Source organism: Lepisosteus platostomus, chromosome 7, assembly GCF_059453375.1.
Source record: "Lepisosteus platostomus isolate fLepPlt1 chromosome 7, fLepPlt1.hap1, whole genome shotgun sequence".
Taxonomy (NCBI): Eukaryota; Metazoa; Chordata; class Actinopteri; order Semionotiformes; family Lepisosteidae; genus Lepisosteus; species Lepisosteus platostomus.
Window position 1 is genome coordinate 36,421,674 of NC_142617.1, and position 24,886 is coordinate 36,446,559.

A 24,886-nucleotide genomic window follows, 5' to 3' on the forward strand; every position below is an offset into this window, starting at 1 on the left:
TGCATGCTCTTTAAGAGATTTCATTATAAATAAGTGAATGTTAAGAAAAGCAATCCTTAACCAACATAACATGATTCAGGAAATCATACCAGTTTATTTATCATTTCAGAACGTCACTAGCCTTCTTATGGTCACGGCAACACAATCACAATTAAACAAGCTCTTTGGAAAAGGAACTCAATTTAAAAATGACCAATAAACAAGAACACTCCTTTATCAACTGAAAATGAATTAAACATGATCAGCTCCAGTTTTTATACTATGAATCACAGGGTTTTTCAAATGGTATTAGGATTTACTGCCCTGAAAAAAAAGTTTGCACATTTAAACAAATAAAATACTTATTAAAGAATGCTCAAACTGAACTGCTGTGCACATTTAAGAATGTTTGGAACACCTTGCAAGCTCCCCAGATTTGGAACTGTAGTGTTAAAAATTTGAATATGTAATTGCTAATCTCCTTTCAAGAAGGTTACAGAATAAGTGCATTATGGAGCTGGCTCTGAATAAACTGATGTAATAACATGCTAAATCAAGATATTTTGGCCCTGTGTTTCTTTTGGATCTCTAAATACAAAAATAAAATGCAGTAGACAATACAGGCATTTAAATAAGATCTGGCAAGGGAATACCACCCCACCATGGGAAAAAAGAGAAAAGAAACAATTATCTGATTCAATTAACTCTAAAACAAGCTATTTCGTCTCATCATGAATTACATAAGCAAGTTGGAGATTTACATAGTATTGATGAGAAAAAATGAAGTTTTATTATGAGAACTAAAATATTCTTGGTCATTTGTCTCTACAATTTCCCTTCTGAAATTGGCAGTGAAATGTACAGTAAAACAGATTTAACATTTTATATTTACAAGTAACTACAATGCAGCAATTTGTTGTCATTCTATTAACTTTCACAGCAAACAAGTACATAAATATCCCTTAATAAAGCCTCTAAATGCTTCAATATTTCATATCCCAAATTATGGACTGTACTGCTATTCGGGTTTTTCCTCTGGTAATCTTGAATGCGATCCTTAGCAATTTCAGGCGTCTCTCAGAAAAGCCCTTGTTCTGGAGCTGGGTGATTGACAGCAGTGTATATTAACGGGAGGAGAACTAAGCGTTTGCAGATGTGGGGTACTGGGGGTGCCACCAGTCCATGAGACGAACGCTGTGCACGGGGTCCAGCACCACCTGTACCCCTTGCTCGTTTCGGGGCTTCTTGCCTCTCAGGACAGGAGAATCCTGGAACACCAGCCTCACACGGTGGTGCCTCATATCTGTACTCACATTAATAGTAAACTGCAGAAAAAAAAAAGATGAAAAAGATATCACATTCAAACCAATACAAATATTGCAAAACTGTAGCACCTTTTGCAGCACATCAATTTCCCTTTGGGATCAATAAAGTCTTATCTATCCATCTATAATTCACATTACTTTAATCTATTCTAATGTGCATATTCTTGATGCCGAGTATGAACATGGTTATAGTACTTGAAGCAAAAGCACCTACAACTTAAACATTCCTAACCAAACTAAAAAATAAAAACTCTACATGCAGTTTTCATAGGAACTATCAGTAACAGCACATAGTATGAACATCTACAAATCTTAGGATAGTTTATTGCCATCAAGGCCACTTGATTTTTCCCCATGTCATAAAGTATCACTGCAGTTCAGTAAATAATGGTATTTAACAACTTGTTTTCTGCTTATTAGTTGTCGGATTATTCTTCCTTGGCTGTCCCAAAGAGTTAAGGATGGCGGCTTTCTAAGAACCAGAAGATGTCAGATGAAAGACCAATACAGGATGCAGACTGTAGCAGGTTGAACGTGAGTTGGAGGTATCATCACATACCAAGAAATCTGGTCTTGATGAGCTCTATTCAAACCTGAGGGGCAGATTATGTTTTCTAAGCCCCCGCCCAAAAGGGCTGCTCGTTTTCAGTTACAGCTGCCAAAAGACACTTTTTGCCTCTTTGTCAGAGCATAATTAGGAGCATCCAGAAATAACATTCTTGCTCTTGTCACCTTAAGATGATAGGACCTGGGGAATGTGCTATGGGGTAGAAGATGCCTGTGTGTAACAACTTTAATTGTGGATAACAGCTTTCAAATATATCTTGATAGAATGCAACATGAATCTATGGCATGGAGACCAAGATGACTAAAGGCCTTGTTCTGTCACAACCTTTGTCTACCAAAACAGCCACCAAGATATAACAGGTGGGCCATTCCTGTTCTGCCAGTCGGGACTTGAGTGCCAGAGCCCTGCTGTCTTGAATATGGAGGATGCAGGAATCCTAACAGGCCAACACAGTCACTAAAGCAGCTTCAGGAATGACAGAGCCCTTCTGTGCTTCACCCTGTCTACAATGACCCTATATTACTCATTGCCTGGGTGCCACAGTGAAGATGAGGCTGTGGTCTTTGGAACTTGGTGTGCTTATGAGTTTGGGAAACTTTGCCTGTAATCCAACAATCTCCACAAAAATCATATTTTAACTAGAAGTATCAGGTTGAAACTTACTCAGCAGTGGCTACTACACCCAAAACCTGAAAGATTGCATTTTAAACATAAAACAATTAAACAGACCACTTTAAATGAACAAGTAAGGGTTTATTCAATGCTGAAAAAGAGAAGAAAAGAAAACATTTCGCCTGTTGTCCCTTCTTCAGGTGTGTCATTCAGCATGGAATAAACCTTTACTTGTTCCTTTGCAGCCTAGGCATGGTGACGCAGCTACCCACTTGAACTCCTTCAGACCACTAAATGTTACCTAATTTCTTACCAAGGTTAAGGTCATGCCCATTACAACAGAGGTGAAGATGAAGTTGAGCGTGGTGACTTGCAGCAGGTAGCAGTCATGATCAGGGTTGTCATGAACCTCTTGGTACTGACTGGGCAACTTGAGTCGACTTCCACAGCCATTCTTATACTTGTCAGGCTGAAACAAAAGAACTTCTGTATGACAATGTATTCTAAAGCAACCTTAAGTCTTGCGTAAGTCTTTGGTACTTAATATAAATACCATTATATGAATACAATCTGAATTGAAATCTGTTATTGGTAAACAAAGCTCATCAAGGAAAAGTCCAGGAACAGAACTGGCTATTAGGTTTTTTAAACTGAACACTATGAACCTACACCTGTTTTAACACATTCAAAATGTTCCAAGAATAAATCAAGAAAGGTACTCATATTACCAAGACACATGGCATCGTGGCAATGTACCTTGTGTTTGTAAAATAAAACAAATACTGTAATATTGCAAAAAAGAACAGAATAATGAAATAGTTATTTAATGGAAACTACATTACTTAGGACACCACATTAAAATAAGATGATTTTTATTAGTCACACTGGAGGTGCTTACCTGCTTCATGAATTTGAAACTGAACTCCCACATTGGTTCTTGTCTATTTCCTATCACCTTCTGGACCCAAAAGAGCAAACACTGAAAAACAGACAATTTTGGCAGGGCAGAATGTTTTAAGTCACATTAAAATGTCCAATATTTGAAGAAACATAAAACATTGTCCTACTTAACCTTGCTAATTTGGAAACATTATATATATATATTTATTTTAAAAAACACATTGCTGGCTTTATTATTAGGGATGGAAACATGGTCTAATCTGTATACAGTTAATTTTTGCTTGGATACTATAAGGCATATACACTATACAGAATTACATGCATGCAAAAATCATACAAAGTTATACTACTTAGCAAGTACAACTCAGTTGCCAATGCTGAGAACGAACAGAAAAAAAATGGCATCAAATGAAATAACGGGCCTTTATTCAAATCAAGTTTTATTCACAAATTACAACACAATGGAAACATTCTTTATCACAATTGTCTTACTTTTTAGCAAACCCATGTCAGGTGTTTTTAAGAACACACACTCAACAAAAGCTACAGAACGAAAATTTCATTCAAACAATTCAGGTTTAAATTCAGCTAGCAATCAGAGAGGGCACAGGTGCATGGAGCTGGCTTCTGGATTTACAAACAATACACACCATACGACATCCAAGTCAAACTATCTAGCAATTTCCTTTCACTCTACCTTACTCTAAACAAATCATGTGTTGCTACCATGGCAATCCAACCCATAATATATTTTAATGGCTACAGTTTATGAAGCATCAAGCTAATGTTATTTTTTTCCACCACTATCCTATTATCCTAAAACCATTTACTAAGAGCTAATTTCCATCTCATATTTCAGTGGCTTTCAATCCTGGTCCTGAAAAGTGCCAATCCATCAGGTTGTCATAGATTACAGCACATTACAATTACCTCTGTACCATTTACAAAACATCGGAAACAATTTCACAGCTACTCATGTTAAGCAAGTGATTCAGTTAAGTTTATGTAGAACCCACACCTGAGTACTCTTCATCTGTGAAGAACCAGAGTTCTTAAATCGAATAGATTACTTGCTTAAATCATCATTAATTTACATCAGTTTCCAAAGTGTAATTAGTGAATAAGACCTGCCTATAACCTATAAGATTAACAGGTTGCTGATCTCTACTTATTGAATGCATGAGATCTCATCCTCTGCATTATCTTTTCCATTGATGCACAATATTGCAAGATTTTTTATGAGCATGAGTGCAGACTCAATAAGGTAGTTTTTACTTCTATTATTTTGAACTAAAGACCTGTACATAGTGTCCACAAATTAAATACATCTTAAATATTGGATGTAAGTGTCTAAACTATTTAAACAATAAACATATGATGCCACTATCTTACCTTAGAATTCAGGAGAGTTGTAGGAGTGGACTCAGGGAGAGAAGGGCTTTTAGAAATGCGTGAGCTGTAAGGCTCATACATGTGGAAGAGGGAACGAATCACACAAGCACGAAGACACCGCATCTTCCCAATGGAGTAAGGCTGCAGGCGAGCAGGCAGGTCTATATCCAGGTTATAGTATCTGATAACAGGACAATCAATAGAATTTTCTCCCATTTTTGCATTTCACAGGTACACATGCAAACATTACAAAACTAACAGCAGGGCTTGACTAAGGATAAACCTTGACCAAATTTATAATTTCTCTGCAAGTTCGAAAAAACTACAATTGAGAAAACTGTATATGAGGGATTTCATTCATTTTTAGACAATTGTTTAGAACTTTTAGCTCGTCTCATTTAAAATATTGCCCTGCAAACATGCAAAGCTTTTTCCCAACATACTCTTCAATAACTGGTAGTTAAGAGGAGCATTAACTAAAAAAGAAATCAGATAATGAAAAATCTGCTTTATCTGAACTAGATTGTAAACATGCAAAGTACAAACTGTTGATTTAACTTAATTGCTTAACAGCAGTTCTATCACAACTGGCATCCCACTGAAGCAGGTGTGATCCTGGCCAGTACCTTGATGGGAGACCTCCTGGGAAAACTAAGGTTGCTGCTGGTGGAGCCAGTAGGGCGCACTCACCTGGAGGTCTATGTGGATCCTAATGTCACAGTATAGTGACATTATACTGTAAAAAATGGTGCTGTGCTTCAGATGAGACATAAAACTGACATCCTGACACTCCCTGATCATTAAAAATCCCGCAGAATTTTTCGAAAAGAGTTGGCCTTTATCAATCATGACCTCCTAATATGAAATGACTTCATCACTCTGTTCTCCTCCACACTGATAGCTGATGTGTGGTGAGTGTACTGGCGCGATTTGGCTGCTGTCACATCATCTGGGTGGTGCTACACATGGGTGGTGGTGGAGGGGAGTCCCCATTGCCTGTAAAGCACTTTGAATTGAGTGCCCCAAAAAGTGCTATATAAGTTATTAGTGCCTATCCACATTTTGGCAGACTGTGCAAAACCAATATTTCAGTGTTTTGCAACACAGTAGTATACCTAGCACAGGCTTAGTGAAAGATTCAGCCGAGTCATTGAAACAATAACTCAAAGTGAGAAGAAAGCCAAAACCCAGCTTTTGGTGCCGAGATAATGCTAATTTTTAATCTCATTTTACATTTTAAGAATTTAACCGATTTTAAAAATACAAAGAATTCAATTTAAAATCTTAAAGAACACCAGATGGCAGAGGGGAGTCCTAAACCAGGAGTGGGAAACACTGATCTAAATCATACAGATGCAAACTTTGCATTCTTGATCATGCTTTGCTGCTACTTAATGTAGTGCTGAAATATTTTCCCCTTTTTACAAAAATCTTAAAGTACTTGGCCGTGGGCATCTGGTTAGTTAAATGGAGCGTTTTTGAGAGGCACGATCATACACCACTTAGGAAGCATGGCTCTCTAGAAAAACCATGATTCAAAAAACACTCCTTACCTTCTGTATAATCTCAACCAAAATGCTGCAGTGCAAGTGACAGTCCAAGCATTCTTGCAGATCAAAGCAAATTTACAAACGTCTTCCGGGCGGATATACGAAGCCAGCAGCAGCCAGATATCAATAGGATATTCCTCTCCACCGTCTGCCTCACTGCTTTCTATAAACAGAAATAAATGGTCAAGCTGTGAAAATCATTTCGGAGAACTTTTGTTCAAGTCTTAATGTTTTTTTGAAATCGTACTACAAGTATAAACTTAAATATCTGACAAGTTTCTCCATGGATCTATCCAGCTGCACTGAGCACAGAGGAATTGCACAAAGCTGAGCCTGCCACAGTATTTTCAAAGCGTTGTCTGCCCCCCCGAGTGTGGCCCCCGGGAGACTTACCTTTGCGTCTCTTGCTTTTCTTTTTCCGGGAGCCCTTGTGCTCACCGGCGCCCCCCTCGGGGTCCAGGTCGTCGCTGCTCTCGCAGTCCTCGACCCTCACACCCACCACGGATGACAGCACCTCCTGTACAGGGCCGTGAGAGGCCTCCAATCCACAAAGCAATTTCACTGCAACACAGCCGAGAGTCCACACACAGGGGCAGGGAATAAGCAGCTTTGATAATCTACAGCGATGTTAAAAGTCCATATTGTAAGCTTAGGAAAACCAGTAGTAAAATAGTATCGTTTTTGGGATCCAGGGTAATGAGCCTGTAACCTCATCTCAGACATGTCATTTTTGAATTTTATGCAAATACTATCGGATGAAGCCAAATTATTCCACCGACATCAGAAACAGACAATGAGGACGATCCTAAGACCTACACTACTTATTCATTATGCTAGAATGTTCTCTAAATCTGATAAGCTATTTAAGATCTCATGACATGCTTACTAAATGTTCAAAATGGATTTAAGTTATACGTCTGTACAGTATTTTATCCAATTCAATTTATTTTGTATAGTGCCTTTCACAACAAGTTTTTTTTTGTATCCCTGATAAAAAAAAACAGCATCTCACTCAACAATGATTCTGCAGAAAAGCTTTTTGAAATCTCATTTCAGTAACTGTAGCCCAGACTTTCGACTCTTTACTAAACGGTTTTAGGCGTGCTGTAATTAAGATCGAAGCATTTAAGCTGGAGACCACTAAGTGCTCTCAAGATGGTGTCCCGCCGATGTGAAACCTTACCTTCTTTTTCTATTGCATGGGTAACAGCTTTTTTCACCCGCCCAGACTTCACAATGGCTGGGTCGGAATTGGCATAGTCAGCCACAGTAACTGCAGAGAAAAATAAAATTCTGTAAGGACCCGCGATTACTGACATTCTGGAGTGACAATGTAAATACAGATGAAAACAGGCCGGGTCAATCTGCATCGAACTGGTATAAAAACGGTACCAAAGCGAATTATAAGTGCAAGAATTACATAAAAGTGGGAACTTATCATATACGTTTTAACAATAAGTGTATGTGAACTGTCAGTGAATGTTCTTAAATTGCTCTCCTGGGGTGAATAAAGTATTCTGAACTGAATTGATTTTTGTCTTGAATGTTTAAGTAACCACAACAAAGTGCAACAAAGTTATTTTTTTTTATAAATATAACTTTTCGTAAGAGTTGCACAGGGACTTGTCAAAACATAATCTGCCATTGTAAGAAATCTTCAACGTCGAATGAAGACTAAAAATTCAGGTTCCATAAATACGTGGAGTCGTGTGTACTTGTGTACGTGTAAACTAGACTCTTTCGGCACACACCAAAGTACCGCGATATTACGACTCAGATACCACACAATGCAGGAATAGATGACAGTTCATCATAAACACCCATAGCAACTTGAATCCGTAGGCTCAAACTGCAGACGAAGACTCTTGCAGTTCATAAAGAAGCCCTTATCTTGAGTGCGGCTGATCTCATCCGTTTTCCCTCCAACACGAACACACCCACCGGCTGCCCGGGCCTACACGGCTCCTTCTGTACAGATACCTGACTCCGAGCAAACATCCTCGGCCCGGAACTTCAGCCGTTTTCTGTTCCCTTTCTTGGGCATGGCGGCGGAGATCTGTGGCCGGTTATCGTGACTGCGGCTCCTGCCATGTCGCGACGACAAGCAGAGACAAGGAAAAACGAAAAGAAATAAAGGAAAAATTGAAATCAACCCCTCCAGGATCTTCAGCCATTATGGAACTGAAGATAACCTCGCACACAACCGCGCGAGATTTCCCGGTGCATTACATCATCGCGATAGGGCTCTTAAAGGTACAGCAATGTAATTATTATAGCAGCACAGTAACTATATATATTTTAAAATTTGTATTTTAGTCAGCTAATACCTATACATAAAATACTAACAAAATCAAAAGAGAAAATGCCTTTTACATTTTAACACTGACGATAGTGATAATTATATGCAGTTAAATTATCTTAATTTCATAAGAATATTTTATGTACTTCATCTTAACAGGTAGGCGTGGCAACTAAGCCAGATATTTAGGAAAGAAACACATGGATTGGGAGTTTCACGTTAATTTAGCATTAGGTTCTATTAATCTTAGAACTCGTACTGCTTGCATTTGTGATTGTTTTTCTAAAGAAGCTGAAACTGTATTATTAGGGAGACAGTGGAAAATTATACAATGCATGAAACCAGAACAACAAAAAACTCAATAAAGAAAATGTGGACTAAACCTATTTGTCAATATTGTTTTATTTGATTTGGTCGTTAAGCGCTGCGCCCTGCAGTCTGATCTGTGTCATTGTATCGACAGGGAACAATATCCAGAATGCAACCACCTAAATCCTCTTCTTTTGATCTGGAGCTTTATTTTCCATATTCTAATTTAGTTTTGTAAGATAATTTATGTTTCAGAGCAGGGAATTCCACGTGAATCCGCCAGGGTGCGCTGCGAAAGTTATAAATCTTTGGCTTTCGCTTACATTGTGCCGGGTTGTATTTTTGTGGTGCTGATGAGGGGAGTTTCACCGTACACTTTGATGATTGTAGACGCCTTCTCAGATTTTTCGTAAATCACTTGGTGGATATAAAAACCTCGGCGGGCGACGAGGCACCGTGCGCCGTTTCCGTAAATGCCATCAACACCACAGCAGCGCCACGGCTAAATTATGCGTAAATTGTTTAGCAGATAGCACAGTTGCTCTGTTTTCGTAAGCGGCGGTGACAGCCGCCGCTGCAGCTCTGAGCTCGCTGCTTGGGAGAGAGGTAGCGGGGGGAGTAGTTTGTTGGCTTGAGAGGGGGGATGGCGGAGGAGTCGGCAGAGGATGCGGCAGAAAATAAAATGTATTTGTCCGTTTCGGTAACAGAAAGAATAACTGCAGCCGGCGGGTGTCGGTAGAAGAAGGCTACGGGGTTCTCCAAGACACAGCGAATGACTGTCAATCGTACTGGCACTCCAGCTGGAACTATTTCATCACTGTTCGTGGGCTTAGCAGTCTTTCTTGCTCCTTGTCTGAATCAATTCAATATCAAGTGAATTGGGATACACGCACAGCTGGGTGGAGTGAGTCGGAGAGAAAAAAACGCCGGCTGGAGTTCAAGTAACCTAAATGATGATATATTTTCATTTTTAAAAAAATGTGCATTACTAATAGCAATAAGAAAATTCTACCTTTGTGATAAATGCATAATGATCTACTACTAAGCTTTCGTTGAAAATAACGTGCCAATCCAGCTGAAGTAAAAGTTTTTAAGTTTTTTTTCCATATCATTTGGACGAAACTACATTGATGCAAGCTGTGCTTCAAATCCTACTGTATTCTCTATGACCTTGTGCCGGAGTATTAGGATAGTTTAAATTTAACAGCAGTTCGTCTGACTAACGTAAAGACAATACAGGCAAGATGATGTGTGAAGTGATGCCCACAATCACTGAAGGGGACTCGATGAGCTCACAGAGGGGTTCTCAGAATGGCTCGGATTCGGAGTCCAATTTCGAGCAGCTGATGGTTAATATGCTGGACGAGAGAGACAAGCTTCTGGAATCTTTACGGGAGACCCAGGAAACACTGATCCAGACACAGGCGAAGCTGCAGGAGGCGGTGCACGAGAGAGACCTCCTTCAGAGGCAGATCAATTCAGCACTGCCACAGGTAAGGCGTTCTCGCCAGCCGAAAGCGGTACATCCAGGCACACTGTGCTGGTTTCGACAGTCTGGAAAACGTGCTTATAAATCGCTCAGAAAAGAGATGTGTGCTTTGTTTTAGACATGCTTAGTTTCGCATGGGACAAAATCCCATATACAGTGGGTACTCGCATGTCCCCGTATACGCCCTATCAATTTATCATGTTTTGAAAGTCGTTGCAAAAGAGTGCGCGCATTTTGTCTTTCAAACGCGCACTGAGACGTGTACAGCACAAAGCGACATGTAAGCACAAAAACACCAGTGAAAAGCAGTTGGTGCTGTAGCATGACTGAGCGTGGATACCTGGGGCTTTTGGTAACTAAGGTAACGCGCAGCCAGGAAAGGTCGCTGGTGTGCGTGTTGCAATCCTGCCTTGGCTGTACGTCTGCTTTCCACATTGGTAGGATACACTGTACCCATCCGTGTTCATTGATTTAAACCGATGTACGTTCTTTTTTTTGTATTTATTTAATGCTGACCAGTTTGTCTCAACACCTTTCACAAAAAATAAATATTCGTAACCTAAATGCAATAAGAACTGCATTTATATTACTTTCTAGAATGCTGTTTCAATACTACCGTACGTTATGCTGCACCCTAAGACTAGTACCATGGTTAATTCATGACGTTTTGGGGTAGATTTTGTCCGTCATTTATTTCACGGTGTCCCATTCTTTTCCATGAGTTTATCTGGTTTTACTGTGATTTGCTACAGCTTTCTGTGCCGTTACAGTTGAAGGATTGTTAGCATGCTCCTTCACAGCTGGAGTGTTCTCGGTGTACTTCCTGCTTGGGGTGCCTGATTGTGAAGTTAAGGAGTTTGCATGTTCTCCCCACGTTTGCATAGGTGTTTGCCCAGGTACACCAGTTTTCTCCCAAAGACGTGTAATTTAATTTTGATTGGCTACTTTAAATCACCCAAAAAGCTGAAGGTGAATTACCATATGGCGGGGTTTGTTCCTGGTGTAGTCAGTATTGAACTACAGAGAAATAGAACTAAATGTATTCAGTGTACCAAATGGCCTCCTTTCATTTCTCCTTTCAACTATTGTGATACCATTTTAAGCAGTTAAAACAATTGCAACATCTATTTGTTTACGTCAGTGTGTGATGTTAATTTTGTTGTGTCTTGCTTCATTATTTTAAAAACAGGCCATTGTGTTTAACAGTACATTAAACATGTTGGCATTTCAAAGGTTTGCTTAGGGAATGTATGTAAATAAAAAAAAAACACAAAACATGGTTATTGAGGACTCATTTCTTCTTTTTTGACTGTCCTGCTTCTGTACTTTGAAAGTGTCCCCAAGAAACGCAAAAATTGATTTTGTATTTTTTTTACTTTAGCATTAACCTGTTTTTGAAAAACTTCACTGGGAGAGTGAAGAACCTTCTCCAGTTTCACCTTGTGTTCTGATTCACTCCAAAAGCAACAAACTGATGAGTTGAAGCCCTCAAGGGTCTAATTCGGCATCTCAGATTGCCAGATTGTTAGTTTTCATGTGACACTAACTGTGGATTTCTTTGTTCCAGTGTGGTGTGGGAAAGTTTAGAAAATAGTGAAATAAGATTCATTATGAAGTATTAGTGCAAAAATCATTAAAAGTGTACATATGTTTTGTGTACTCTATTTGTAAGTATTAAGTGTGGATGCTGTTAAGCATATGTTTTGGGCTACAGATTTTAAGCTAATTTTTAATGTTTGTGCTGAAAGCTTCAGGCAAAGATAAGGCAAGTTAGATACTGCATGTATCTGATATAACCTGATACGTGAGTGGGCCAAAACCCATTCGTTAGTTGGGCTAGAGATGTTTTCTCACCTGAGTAAGACAGGTGGCGGGGAGTCTGTTGCTTCCAGTTTTAGAAGTGTCATCTCTTTTAGAAAGAGTATGTTGTACCAGAGAAGATTTTGACTTAGCTATGGAATGTGGTTCCCAAGGATATCTGTGACTCAGAAATTCCCAGTGTCTCTTTATCATAGCTCACAGCTTAATATTTGCTTCTATAGGCTGCCCTTTCCAACTGTTTGAAATTCATTGTACTTTCATGTATTTTGATAACTCTCTTTACAGACTTTTTGGGTATTTATAGAGCTACTGTGTAAACTGTAATAATAATACTGGGAATAATTCACTTTGTGTAAGGTCCTTATGGCTCAGAAATGGGGAAATAATACTGAAAAACAAGATGATAAAACATCAGTAAACAGCCGAAGACCCTTTGTAAAAGGTGCATTAGAGAATTTCCTATTAGGCAGGTCCTTGCAGGGAAGAAACTGACTCGTGTTTCCTTCCTGGACCAGTGAAATATGGCCAGGCTCTCTCAGCAGACCACTTGCCATTCACACACACACACATGTCATGCTGGCTCGTTGGACACAGAGCCTCCCTCTCTCTGAACTCGCTGCCCAAAAGCTTGATTAAAACTGATGTCACCAGGCTCGCGGAGTGTACAGCATGCTAATGACTGGAGTCCAGCAGGCTTGAGCTTCCCTGGTAAGTCTGCCAACGGCAATATAAAAAGAAAAAAAAATCCCATCTGTAATAATGGAAAAGGCTGTAATTAATAAAATCGAAATATACTTTTTTTTGCCTAGGAGATTACAGGGCCTGTTTAGTAATAAGTGGCTGCTTAACTGAAATAAATGCCCAATGTGTAAAAACAGGTGTTTGAAGTGGATATGATTTCGTTCTGATTAAAGTGAGTATATTGTAAAGAATATTTTAGTAAGCTGAACGTCACTCAGCATGTAAGAATTCTATTTCATTTTGTAGTAATTGGCAAAACACTTAGAGAGCTATGAATACCTATGGGACATCTAAGAGTACCTGTTGGCCCGAGCCTTGTGTTACCAAATTCATGAAAATGCCTCTCAAAATCCAATAAGAAAATTAAAATTGCAGTGATGTTCCCAGTTGCTTGCACATTACATGAAAATTATTTTATCACTGAGCAGTCGCAGTCCTCAGAATTCCAGATATCAGCTTGTATTGGCATGTTTTCTTGCATTAAAGGCTGAAATGCATGTTACCACCCTGTCCGTTTTTTTTTATAAAGATAGAGTTTTAAAAGAAATGGGTTATTTAACCTAGCTAGAAAGAGATTTAAAATGTGCCTATGAAAAGTTTCAGTCTAGTTAAATCTGCCACAGAAGTAAGGTGAACTGTGGAGGTCAAGATTGAAGGATTTACTTGTTCAGCCTGTAGGGAGTCACCAATCAAGGTTCCTCATCCAATGCCATGTTGATGTGTGTGGTTTGTGAATTGGTCTGAGGAGGTACCTGGCAGAAAGATCAAGAGTGAGCTTGAGCTGGAAAAGAGAGATCAGCTGCCTCTGCTCATTGATGGAGGTGCCTTGCTGCCATCAAGAAAAAAAATATTTCACATGTATCTTACGTTAAAATTATGACATTTTTATGAAATCGTACATTATGCCATTTTTAAAAGATAATTGACTATCTTGTTATTATGAGACAGTACATTACTGCATACTCTATCTGTGTGATAATCACGTGCTAGCACAATTGTCATACAATACAGTACCCTCACTACCATTAGATGTCCTTCAATTTTAAGCAGTGGAATCGATTGGATGTACTTCTTTGTTTTAATCGATTGCACATACAGTACGTCTTTCTTGTTTAAGGAGAGGTTTGAGTGTCCTCATGCTTATAATGGTTCACATGTGCTTATGATTGTGTCATTTAATTATGACCTAACCCCAGTTGAAAGAAAGGCTGTGCACATTCTACCACATTGGACATTGTCACAAACACTTGCCCCAGAATTCCAGCTGAGTTATCGGTAGCTTCTAGGTGCTGTCACTGCACAATGTAATATGTTGTTTACAGACTCAAATGATCATTTGTATCTGTACTGTTATGTTTAATGTACCATATTGTAATAATGAGATACTTTGCTATTTCACAATAACAAGATACTTTACCATTGTAAAAAAATAATAACATAATGTACCTTTTTGTAATAACAAGATAATTTTCTCGTAATAGCGAGAGGCACAGGAATTAATTTTTCATCCTTGATGGCAGAAATGTGCTTCATACTGTACTTATCAAACTGAACAGAGAAAAAAAGCAATTTCTGGACAATGCCAGAAGGCTCCTGTTTTTTTTTTGGTAAAGGTGATTTGTTTTTTCCGACTAATCAAAAAAATCGTTTTATTTTCTTTTGCATTTTTTGTGTGCAAACCTGATCAATAAATGGTGGAGTGTGTGGAGCTCTTTTTGCACATTAACTTGAGCAAAACATCTGATGGAAGTTGCAAGCAAAGGAGGCAGTGAAACTTGGTAATTGCTATAAAACTTTCATATTATTTTCAAAAGTCTTTCGATGTACATAAGCAAAGTTAATCTTCCTGATTATTTCTTTAGCAATGCTTGTGGCACAGAATTTAATATGATCAGTTATCTTCAGACAGCTAGCATGAGTTTCATATCACAGACAAGTAGTTACAGTACATTCTGTCCACAGTAAGAGAAAAGCATTGAATGTTATTACTTATTTAAACAAATGTTCACATTGGTTAAACTACACAATTAACCATAACCTTGCAAAAAGCCAAACAATGGTTGTGTCTGTAAAATTCAGATTATCTAAAGGAGTTTTGCGCCCACACCCTGTCACAGCAGTGCACAGCTGACTCTTGACTCGAGGGAGGGTGCCAGCTACTGGGTAATTATCTCTGATGTCTCAGACACCTGATTTTCCTCAGAGGTCACATCTAGCAGAGAACGAGCCCGACCTTGTGCTTAGATCCAGAGCTCCAAAAATTCTAAGGTTTGTGTTATTTTAAGTTAGTTAAATATGCAGCTGTGAATCCGGAAGACAAGTGAAAAAGGAAACGTGGTCAACAAAATATAAACACACTGAAACTGATATTCACAGAACAAACAAAATGTTATATAGAATTATGAGTATAAATAAAAAAGGATTGTGCAAAATTGAATAGCTAATGTTGTGGTTGCCACACTGTAATTGGCTTTATTCATCCATCCAATTTCTAACCCCTTCTTCCAATTCAGTGTCGCGGGGGAGCCAGAGCCTATCCCAGCAGGCAATGGGAACAATGCAGGGTACACACTGGTTGGGACATCAGTCCATCGCAGGCTACACAAAGACACAAACACAGAAGTGCCTACACTAATACAGGACCAGCTTTCCCAGAAGTCACTTAACCTACCAGTATGTTTTTGAACCATGGGAGGAAACCGGAGCACATGAACATAGTGAGAGAGAAGCAACACACAGACCCCACGCAGAGACCATCCCACTCAGGTCTAGAATTGAACTCAGCACTGAGGGGCAGCAATGCTAACCACTGTGCCACCATGATGCCCCAACTTCATTTGAATTCTAAACAATATTTATTGGAAAATGTGGTAGTTGCAGCAGTGGTAAAATCAAGGTAGTTACAGTATTATATTTCTAATACAAAATCTTATTTATACAGTCAGTGGCTTTACAGTCTAGCCAAGCGTAAGTGACTGGGCTTGCATGTGCTTATTAAAGCAAGCAGTGAAATCCCAGGAGTCTTTGATCAAACTGGGAGTTACTGAACCCTGCTATGGGGTTAACAAGAATTTTTCATCTGGAAACATTTGACAGACTGTTGCCTTTTTTAAAGCCGATTTTCTGAGGTAGATTGGAGGTAAATTAACATCTTCTCCCATCACGGAGTTAACAAAAATTATTGTATTTGTAAATTGGAGCTCCCAGTGCAGCCTTTATTGCAATTTGTCACGATGCACAGGAACAAACTGCTTCTTATACATCCAAGCTGCAAATCAGTCCCAGAGCTCAAAAGAGAAAGGAAATAAGTCAAAAAGCAACGGGCTTTAAATAATTCATTGGAAATTTCCCTGTTCATGAAATTCAAAGCTCCATTGCTTCAAAATATCTGCGTATTTTGGAGGAAAAGGGCTTCATGAATGAAATCCCCTGCCTCCCCCAATGTCCTCTCTTGGATAAAGGAAATCTGTTTTTGAAATCAACACCGAATTGTGTTTGTTGTTCCAGTACATTATACCTGACATAATTTGCTAAGCTTCTGGTGATAATGCAAAACAAACATCTATTTTCATGAAGGTGCAGTGCTGCGTTTGATTTCCATTGCGGTGACCCAGAACTGTCATTTCCCATGAATGTGTTTAACCCATTCAGAGGGAGCTAGCTTCCTGGAAAGATTTCAAAATGGCAAGATACACTCAATGATAAATGTGTCCGTTGTCATTTAACAGATGTCTCGATTGACAGAAACATCTAGTTTCCTTAGGAGCTAGTGCACATTTTCTAGAGAAACTAGGTTGGTAGATCAATCACAATCTTCCAGAAAATGAAAGCAAAGGTGATCCTGTGCAAATTTTCTCTGATGGATGGTTCTTGTTTTTATTAAAGTTTTGACACTCCATGTACCAATCCACAACATAAGATATATACAGTATTTTAAGTTGTGTCATATATTACAATAATTAATTGTTTCATCCTTTAGTGACTTAAGTCAGTTTTTAAATGATTATAGTTAACCATTATATAGTAATCTCTTGTAGATTACACCTCCAGGCACTGACTTTAAGTAATGTTGAATTGATTTAACATTTTCTGAAATACCAGATTTTCAGTGCTGCTTTAAAGGAGGGGAGTGTTAAATATTCAAGCTCTGCTTTTTTGAAGTAATTGAGATAAATGAATGCATAAAAAACAAAATCATAACTCAGCTAAGTACAAAGGTCCACCTGATCCTGAAATCAACTGACACATGGCTTTTCCATATTGCATGCTTGGGAAGATGAATGGATTTGAGATTTCATACTTATTCTATATATTTATATACTTTAAATAATTTGGTAATGAAAAATTCCTCCATTGTCCTGTCTGCATGGTTCTTGAAATGAACTGCCAGGATTATGCCTGTCAATGCCTTGGAGCCTAGGTTTAAAGCATGTGCAGTTTCTGAGCAGAGCTCTGGCTAATTTCCAATTTTAGAAATGTATTTTAGATTCGATACCAAGATTTCAATTTTAGATGTAGCAAAAAGATTGCCGGAAATCAAAGTGGAAGCCTTAATGGCAAAATCCATTTAACATCCAGCACAACGACCCGATTCAAGTCCGATTGAGGCCGTATGGATCTGGAAGTGGAAAAGTGTAAGAGGAGCCTGCTTAGCCTAACTTCCATGTGTAGTGTTTTTCAGGACATTTGGCATAAACTTCTGCAACAGTGTACGCAAAGACACAGTGTTTGGAAAAGCACAATTTCCAATGTAGATAGATCACTTTATTAGCCATATACAATTTCTTGCATTAGGAGGAATTTTCACACACCCCAGTTTCCTCTCCATGAGACACACAGATGGGGAGAGAGAAGCCTTCGGTCAGAGCTCAGGGTCAGCCATTTATACAGCACCCCTGGCACAGCTGGTGTTAAGGGCCTTGCTCAGGGGCCCAACAGAGTAGGATTCCTCTGCCAGCCACAGGATTCGAACTGGCAACCTTCAAGCCACAGGTGCAGATCCTTAGCCACAGTGCCACCACTCTGCCCGATGTACAAAATGTGAATGTACAAAATGCTTAACAAAAGATTTCTGTGTCGCTCACCTAGTATAGTAGCTTCCTCGTTACTGATCATACATTATATTTAACATAGGATGCTGAGAATGCACACTGTAAGCAATTTTAATGGAATAATCCAAATTATTGCAAAGCACTAACATACATTTTTAAAACCATTTTCTTATACCATCTTGTATGCTGGTTCAGATATCTCAGGTGAATTCCAATCAATGCCCTGCTTAAGTTTTCCGGCAATGCCTGTGAGCTGCAGACATGTCTCCAATTTCCCCATCCTGAGCTCATTTTCTGTCATTTAGTCCATGTGTTCCGTGATATGTGTCAAGAGACTTTTCTGATTGACAGCACTTGACAGAACTGCAACGAAACCTCAGGTTTTCAGCAATAGCCAACAGAGGAGCCTGCTTGTGTTTTTGAGGTAGGTCCCTGGCAGTGATCTACCACAAATTGACACGATGTGTCAATATCTATGTATCTATGTTTGTGTTTTCTTTAGAAACTTTATTCTTAAAAACAAAATTACAAGACAGTATAGGAAATTGGAACAGAAGAGCAAATAGCTGAATGTTCCCCAAATCTTACATATCAGAAGGTTGTGGAAGAGTCTTTAAACTGTTTTCAACACATCTTCATAGATTTATGTTTCAGCCGTAGTACTAGAAACATAGTACTGAATGTTTTTTTTTGTTCAGGCATTAATCACTGTGAAAAACGAAGTAGGTGTATTTTTTTTATTTTTTGCAACATTAGGTTAGTGCTCAGTGTCATGTTTCCTTTCTTGGCACATATATATTGTGCCAAAATCTGAATAAACAAACAAGGGAAGGAATTAATTTCGATTTATGAAAGCCAGGGAGTCTTTTCCCTGTAATTATTTAAGTACTGTATACTGACAAGCAACAAAAATGATAATACTGTAAATAAAAACATTCTATGACCCAATGGATATTTATTTGATTCAGTTTATCAGTGCAATAATAATCTACATCTTCTTTATCTTCTTGATATGGAAAAGTGTCATAAACAGCATAAACTTCATATTGAATACCTATCATAAGGCCTTATTAGCACCACAAGCCACAGACCAATAGGTGTCTTTGGACTGTTCTGTCAATATCTGACTCATTTTGAGACCTGATGATAAGTTCACCTTCTGTCTTGCTATGGTGGCACAAGGGGTACCAGGATGGGAATGACCACTAGAACTCCTTGGCATTCTCATTTCATTCTCCTTGACAGTCTAAGAAATGAAAAATGGCTGCTGGGTGGACAACTGCTGTATTCTAGCACTCACCATCTCAAATGCCTGGTTCCTCTTCTCAGACATCAGTCATGGTATCTTCAGATGAAAAGTAGAACTTGCATTGTTTTCAAACTGTTTGGCAGCACACTACCCTGAATTACATTCCACAAAATTATTGTATTGTTGTGTTTATGGCAAACCTGGCACTAATTTATAAGGAATGCTGAGAACTTATTTTTCTGCACTACATTCACAAAGCATTTTATTGAAATTCAGAATGGGGACAATAGTATCACGAGCATGCACTCCATGATTTCCTTTCAGAGGCCATGGTTAGAGGCCACTGATTTTCAGCACGTTTTGTAATTGTTTCTCTCAATACTTCAAGAACATCTTTTACAGTAGTAAATTCTTGGCTACATATAAGAAGCAAAACCCCTGCTACATTAGCATACAGTTGTTGCTATAAACGCTTAGTATGCCATGAGCAGTAACATTTTAAATAGCTTTCAGTAAATTGGGAGGACTGATTTAAAAGCCGGTGCTGTTTAGAGGACAAGATCACTCATGTCTTAAGTTTCACAGGGTTGAGCTGATGGCCTGAGCCCTTGTATTTTCTGCTGATGTGAATTTCCTTCTGCCTGCAACACTGATAGTCCTGGAAAAGTCAATATTCTGCCTTCCTGATATCTTCCTGGCTTGACAATCAGCCAAGTGGATAAGTGATCCTGATCAATTTATCAACCTTGTAGCTTCTTTTAAATCACAGCAGTCTTTCTGCAGCTGAACAGTTTTTTTAGGAAATACATTTAAATGCATTCTTTTCACAGTATCTGGACAATAGCCCATACAGTAGAACAGTAAGTTAGTTCTGGCTCTTATAACACAATCTGTGTTAGAACATGTAGTTTTCTATTAAATCAATGGACATGTAAGTTAAAAAGATGTGACTACAAAAGCACTGTAATTCATTAAAAGAGCCAAAAACAAATACAGTAGATGAGGAAAAAATAGTTATTTTTTCAATAATTACGTTTCTTATACATGCTACGATAGAATGAGGTAAAAAAAACACATTTTCAAAATTTGGTCACCCACAATTCAAGTTATATTTTATTTCACTTTAAGAAAGGAATATGTTCTTTTGAAAAAAAATTGCAATAAAAGACACATTTGAAGTGCCACTATCCCTTTGTTCATTAAATAAATTTGCTTGTTTCAGAAAATCCCCCTGGTATTTTCTGATTTTATTTAAAAAGTGTTTGTATGCAACATCAATAATGCAGTAAGGTCTTAATTAATATGTAAGTAAGTGAAGAGGAAGATGATAAATTAGAGCATTTATCAGATAACCATCTCCAGAGCCACCAAGAATGTGAAATTATCATCTGACAGTAGCCAATGGCAGTTTGTGTGGACATTTTAAAAGGTCATATAATGTAATGAACCATATACTGTAATGTCCTCTATGAAGTCCTTCAGAAAACTTTAGCCATCTTGTCTTCACAAGCTGTTCAGCCTTTTGAGAAAGATTGCAATAGGTAAGGGTTTAAAAAAATCAATAACCAAAATCAATTGCTCTGTAGTCAACTTCTTTTGTTTTACAATTTTAAATTGTACTCTGCAATTGTTTGTCACTTCAGTTAAGTCAATGATTCAAGTGGTACTTGGCAGGCAATGAGAAAGTATCTGAACTGGGTGCTTGTACACTTATTAGCCATAATGACGTCAGGTCAAGAATGCAGAAATAACGTTTTGCTAAGCTGTACTGTAGCTGGTAAGGTAAAGTTATTATTCTCACTGTATCAGGGATCAGTGGATTTTAAGATACGATCACATTAAAATGGAATTTTATGGAAAGCTATATTATGCCCATTATTATTAATAATAATAATTGCTTACACTTATATAGCAATCTACCTGGATGATGCGACGGCAGCCATAGTGCACCAGAACACTCGCCACACATCAGCTATCAGTGGGGAGGAGAGCAGAGTAATGAAGCCAATTCATAGATGGGGATTATTAGGAGGCCATGATTGGTAAGGGCCAATGGAAAATTTGGCCAGGATGCCAGGGTTACACCCCTACTCTTTTCAAGAAACGCCCTGGGATTTTTAATGACCACAGAGAGTCAGGACCTCGGTTTTACATCTCATCCGAAGGACAGGGCCTGTTTACAGTATAGTGTCCTCGTCGCTATACTGGGGCATTAGGACCCACATGGACCGCAGGGTGAGCACCCCCTGCTAGCCCCACTAACACCTAACCCAGCAGCAACCTTAGTTTTTCCCAGGAGGTCTCACATCCAGGTACTGACCAGGCTCACACCTGCTTAGCTTCAGTGGGTTACCAGTTGTGAGTTGCAGGATGATATGGCTGCTGGCAATTAATATGTTATTATTATTATTATTATTATTATTATTATTATTATTATTATTATTATTATTATTATTATTATTATTATTATTATTATTATTAGGCAGTTGGTTTTTTCCAGTGCAGCTTACAATTTTGCCCATTTATACAGCTTGGAATTTTACAGAAGTTATCTAAGTGAATTACCTTGCTCAAGGGGTACATCAGTAGAGTCCTTCGTGGGATTACAATCTTCTGTTTATGAGTCCTAAGCCCTAAACTCTTCTCTACACTGCTGCCTGTAGGCAAGGGTTTATACACAAAGTTAAGAGTTTATTCTATAGCAGGTTTGCCATTTTGTTTGCAGAATGTTTATACTTAAGAATTAATACTGTATCTAAAACCATAGAATTATTTAATCTTAATGCTGATTCTTGCAGTGGCACACGTAACTGTGGGGTCTGATGTTATTGGCCACACTGGAATTATTTTTATAAAAAATAAAGCTCAGGCTAATTCTAAGGTACAAGAATGGTTGCTTGTTAAGTAGTGAGGGCATATTGCTTTTTCTGAGACAGGTCTTCTTTGGGAATGCAGAACTTGTGAAGAAATAGGCCACAGAAACACCTTGAATAGCGGTGTGGCAGGGACAGATCCTGTAATGTGGCAAAACAAATGAAACGAGGCATTTGGAATTGGAAGTTACTAGGTGGCTTTTCGCCTTGCAAGTACGTGTTATATCCAGAATTTTCTCTCCATTATTATATGAGGAACCTGCATTGTTTGGCCATTATATTTCATAGTTTATATCAAGAAAGGACAACCTCAGTCCTTAAGGGTTGGAGTTCTGGAGTTTTTTTTTAAATAATTGTCAGTCAACAACTGAAAAGATGAGACCTAGAAGAGCAGGTAATATAACATAGTATTTTCCAAATAGTTCAGTCATGTAAGTTAGTTCAGAGATAGAATGAAAAACTACAGGGCTCCGTGGTGGTAGCTGAATAGAGCAACCAATCCCTGCTTTGTGTCCATCTTCATCACCCTTGTGACACAGTTCCTCTGCGCTTTGCTATGATGAGTTTTTATTTTAAAAGGGCTTTGTGAAAATATCTCATGAGTGTCTTTTAAATAAAACACGCCTGGGGCTGCGGACTGGGGAGTGCGTGACACTGATTTCTTATCCCTGCTTTCTCCCGTCTCCTCTGTCAGCCTTATGTCTTATGGAGTTAAGCATGGCTGAAACCGGAGACCTGTCTGCCTGCTCTTGTCAGCTGTATCTGGGAGAACTTTCGTCTCCCTGGTCTGAGTCGGGCCTTCTTACTGCCCTGCCATCAAAAACATTTTTTTTGGTAACTGATGCTTTTCATAGAATATGTTTTTAATACTTATATTACATGTAGTAAAAAAAAAGAGAAAAAAGCAACAATAACAAAAAATTAGTTTGTTCTTCAGCCCAAAGTCTGCTGTTTAATGATTTTGCTGAGTCCGAAATATTGATAATTCAGAGAAGAGTGATATTCTCTGCAGCTCAGGAAATATAATGCATTGTCCATTATGCTCCATTTTCATGAAATATTAAAATATATAGGCTAAGTGTCACAGCCACATAAGACACAGAGAAGTTTTCTTTGAGGTATCTTTTGTTGTTCAGCAACAAATTCATAGCAGATTGAATCTGATTAACAAAGCAAATAATTTCTTCATTTTCCACTTTCACAGTTCATCTATATATTATTATTATTATTATTATTATTATTATTAGTAGTAGTAGTAGTAGTAGTAGTAGTAGTAGTAGTAGTAGTAGAAGTATTATATAATTATATATGTTTAAGCCATGTTTGTGTTGGTATTATTTACTTTCTTTAATTGTGTTTGTCACAAATGAGCCTTTATTAACTTTCTCACACACTAAAGCAAGTGGCCGAAAATGGAGAATGACAATCTATAATTGCAGAAAATCCATGTGCCCTTCATACACCCTGAAGAAGTTCTCGCCTTTACACGTTTTCTCTGTGGGCAATTCAGCACTATTTTAAAAGCCTGCTTCTACTGCAGTGATAAATGAGTTTGATCGATAGCTGCTGTACTTTGGGATGCTAGCTCCTCACAGGCATGGTTTGGTTTGTAGTGTGCCTAATAACACATATTGATAAGAATCTCAGATAAATAATAGAAAAGAATATGTAAAATGAATTTAATGTTTCTGTGTTGCACCACGCACCATCAAACTGCAATTGCCTGGTTGGAGCATGAAATCCAGTTTATTAGGACTTAAAACCGATAAGAGAAAGGACGCTGATCCAAGCCAACTTGTAAGCCTACATGTAAGAGGGTCTCTACAGAGATATTGAAAAGGTTTTTAAAAATGTCCTTGTTCTCAAATAGCACCCTCTTAAAGTCTTTTATCAAATTTAATGCTTAAATGGTATATTTCACCAGCCATCGCTCACTACGCTGCCTGAGCCCACTATTTTCACAACTAGGAATAATTTTCTTTTTGATTTCCCAAAACAGGAATGCAATGCACAAAGTGACAGTTTCCCCACCTGGAATGTTTTAAAAGAATTTCAAAGAATTGCTCTGTCTGTGAGTTTGTATTATACGCAGTACTGGGGAAAGTTATTTTACCAAACAATGTGATACAGCTAGAAGTTACTTGTGCATATAACATTAAAATGAATGGAAATAATTTGTAAATGTTATATAATGTTGGGACAAATCATTTTAAAAAGTCACCAATTATTTCTAACTTTAATGGATTCATTTTAAAATGCCCCCTTCTCTGAGTGTATGAATATACAGTATTTATATATTATTTGCAAACTGTATTGAATTGTCATATTCTACCACATGCTGTACCACCTTAATTGGTAAATTCCATCAAATCAGTAAGAAGATTCAGTATCACAATACATTACCAACATTACTATTTAGGCACATTTAAGGCTAGTACACGTCACAGTTATTGTCAGAACTGCTGGGACTGTAAGCAGATGTCTGTCACTGGAAATGCTTTTGATGTGAAAAGTGCATGCACCACTGAAGTTGTTTGCCTTGTCACAAACAGATGTCTTTCAGCTTTTAGAACTGTCATGGTTTAGCTCAGTTAAATTGAGTTGTTTTTCCTCCTCCCCTAACAAACACACTGACAAAACACCGGATGTAAGGCTGTGTTCCTTTTACTGAGTTCTAACCTGGAACATGTACAGTTTACACTTCTTGGTAATAATAATAAGTGATATG

At 38.2% G+C, this 24,886-nt stretch overlaps 2 protein-coding genes across 10 annotated transcripts in view; one reads left to right on the plus strand and one right to left on the minus strand.

Moving 5' to 3' along the window:
* Positions 1 to 74: 74 nt before the first annotated feature.
* Positions 75 to 8,538, minus strand: tmem183a (transmembrane protein 183A). Its single transcript, XM_088640080.1, has 8 exons — positions 8,307 to 8,538; positions 7,510 to 7,599; positions 6,720 to 6,887; positions 6,330 to 6,489; positions 4,777 to 4,957; positions 3,383 to 3,463; positions 2,798 to 2,953; positions 75 to 1,304 (listed from the first exon to the last, which is right to left on the minus strand). The coding sequence occupies exons 1-8, from the start codon at positions 8,368 to 8,370 to the stop codon at positions 1,119 to 1,121; spliced, it is 1,086 nt and encodes a 361-aa protein (XP_088496206.1). The 5' UTR covers positions 8,371 to 8,538; the 3' UTR covers positions 75 to 1,118.
* Positions 8,539 to 9,287: 749 nt separating this feature from the next.
* Positions 9,288 to 24,886, plus strand: part of ppfia4 (PTPRF interacting protein alpha 4) — a 125,124-nt gene continuing 109,525 nt past the window's right edge. For 5 of the 9 annotated variants that reach the window (XM_088640081.1, XM_088640088.1, XM_088640087.1 and 2 more), the window contains exon 1: positions 9,289 to 10,427. In XM_088640081.1, the coding sequence (XP_088496207.1) occupies positions 10,179 to 10,427 (249 nt within the window). In that variant the 5' untranslated portion in view covers positions 9,289 to 10,178. Of the gene's footprint in view, positions 10,428 to 24,886 lie in introns of all 9 variants that reach the window. The other 4 variants (XM_088640085.1, XM_088640086.1, XM_088640091.1 and 1 more) reach the window with 2 other exon arrangements.

Coding starts and splice junctions, on each gene's coding strand:
- tmem183a (XM_088640080.1), bottom strand. CDS start 8,370: ATGCCCAAGAAAGGGAACAGAAAACGGCTGAAGTTCCGGGCCGAGGAT. Junction 7,600..8,306: donor GGATGTTTGCTCGGAGTCAG/GTATCTGTACAG, acceptor TTTTCTCTGCAG/TTACTGTGGCTGACTATGCC. Junction 1,305..2,797: donor TGGGCATGACCTTAACCTTG/GTAAGAAATTAG, acceptor TTTTTTCTGCAG/TTTACTATTAATGTGAGTAC.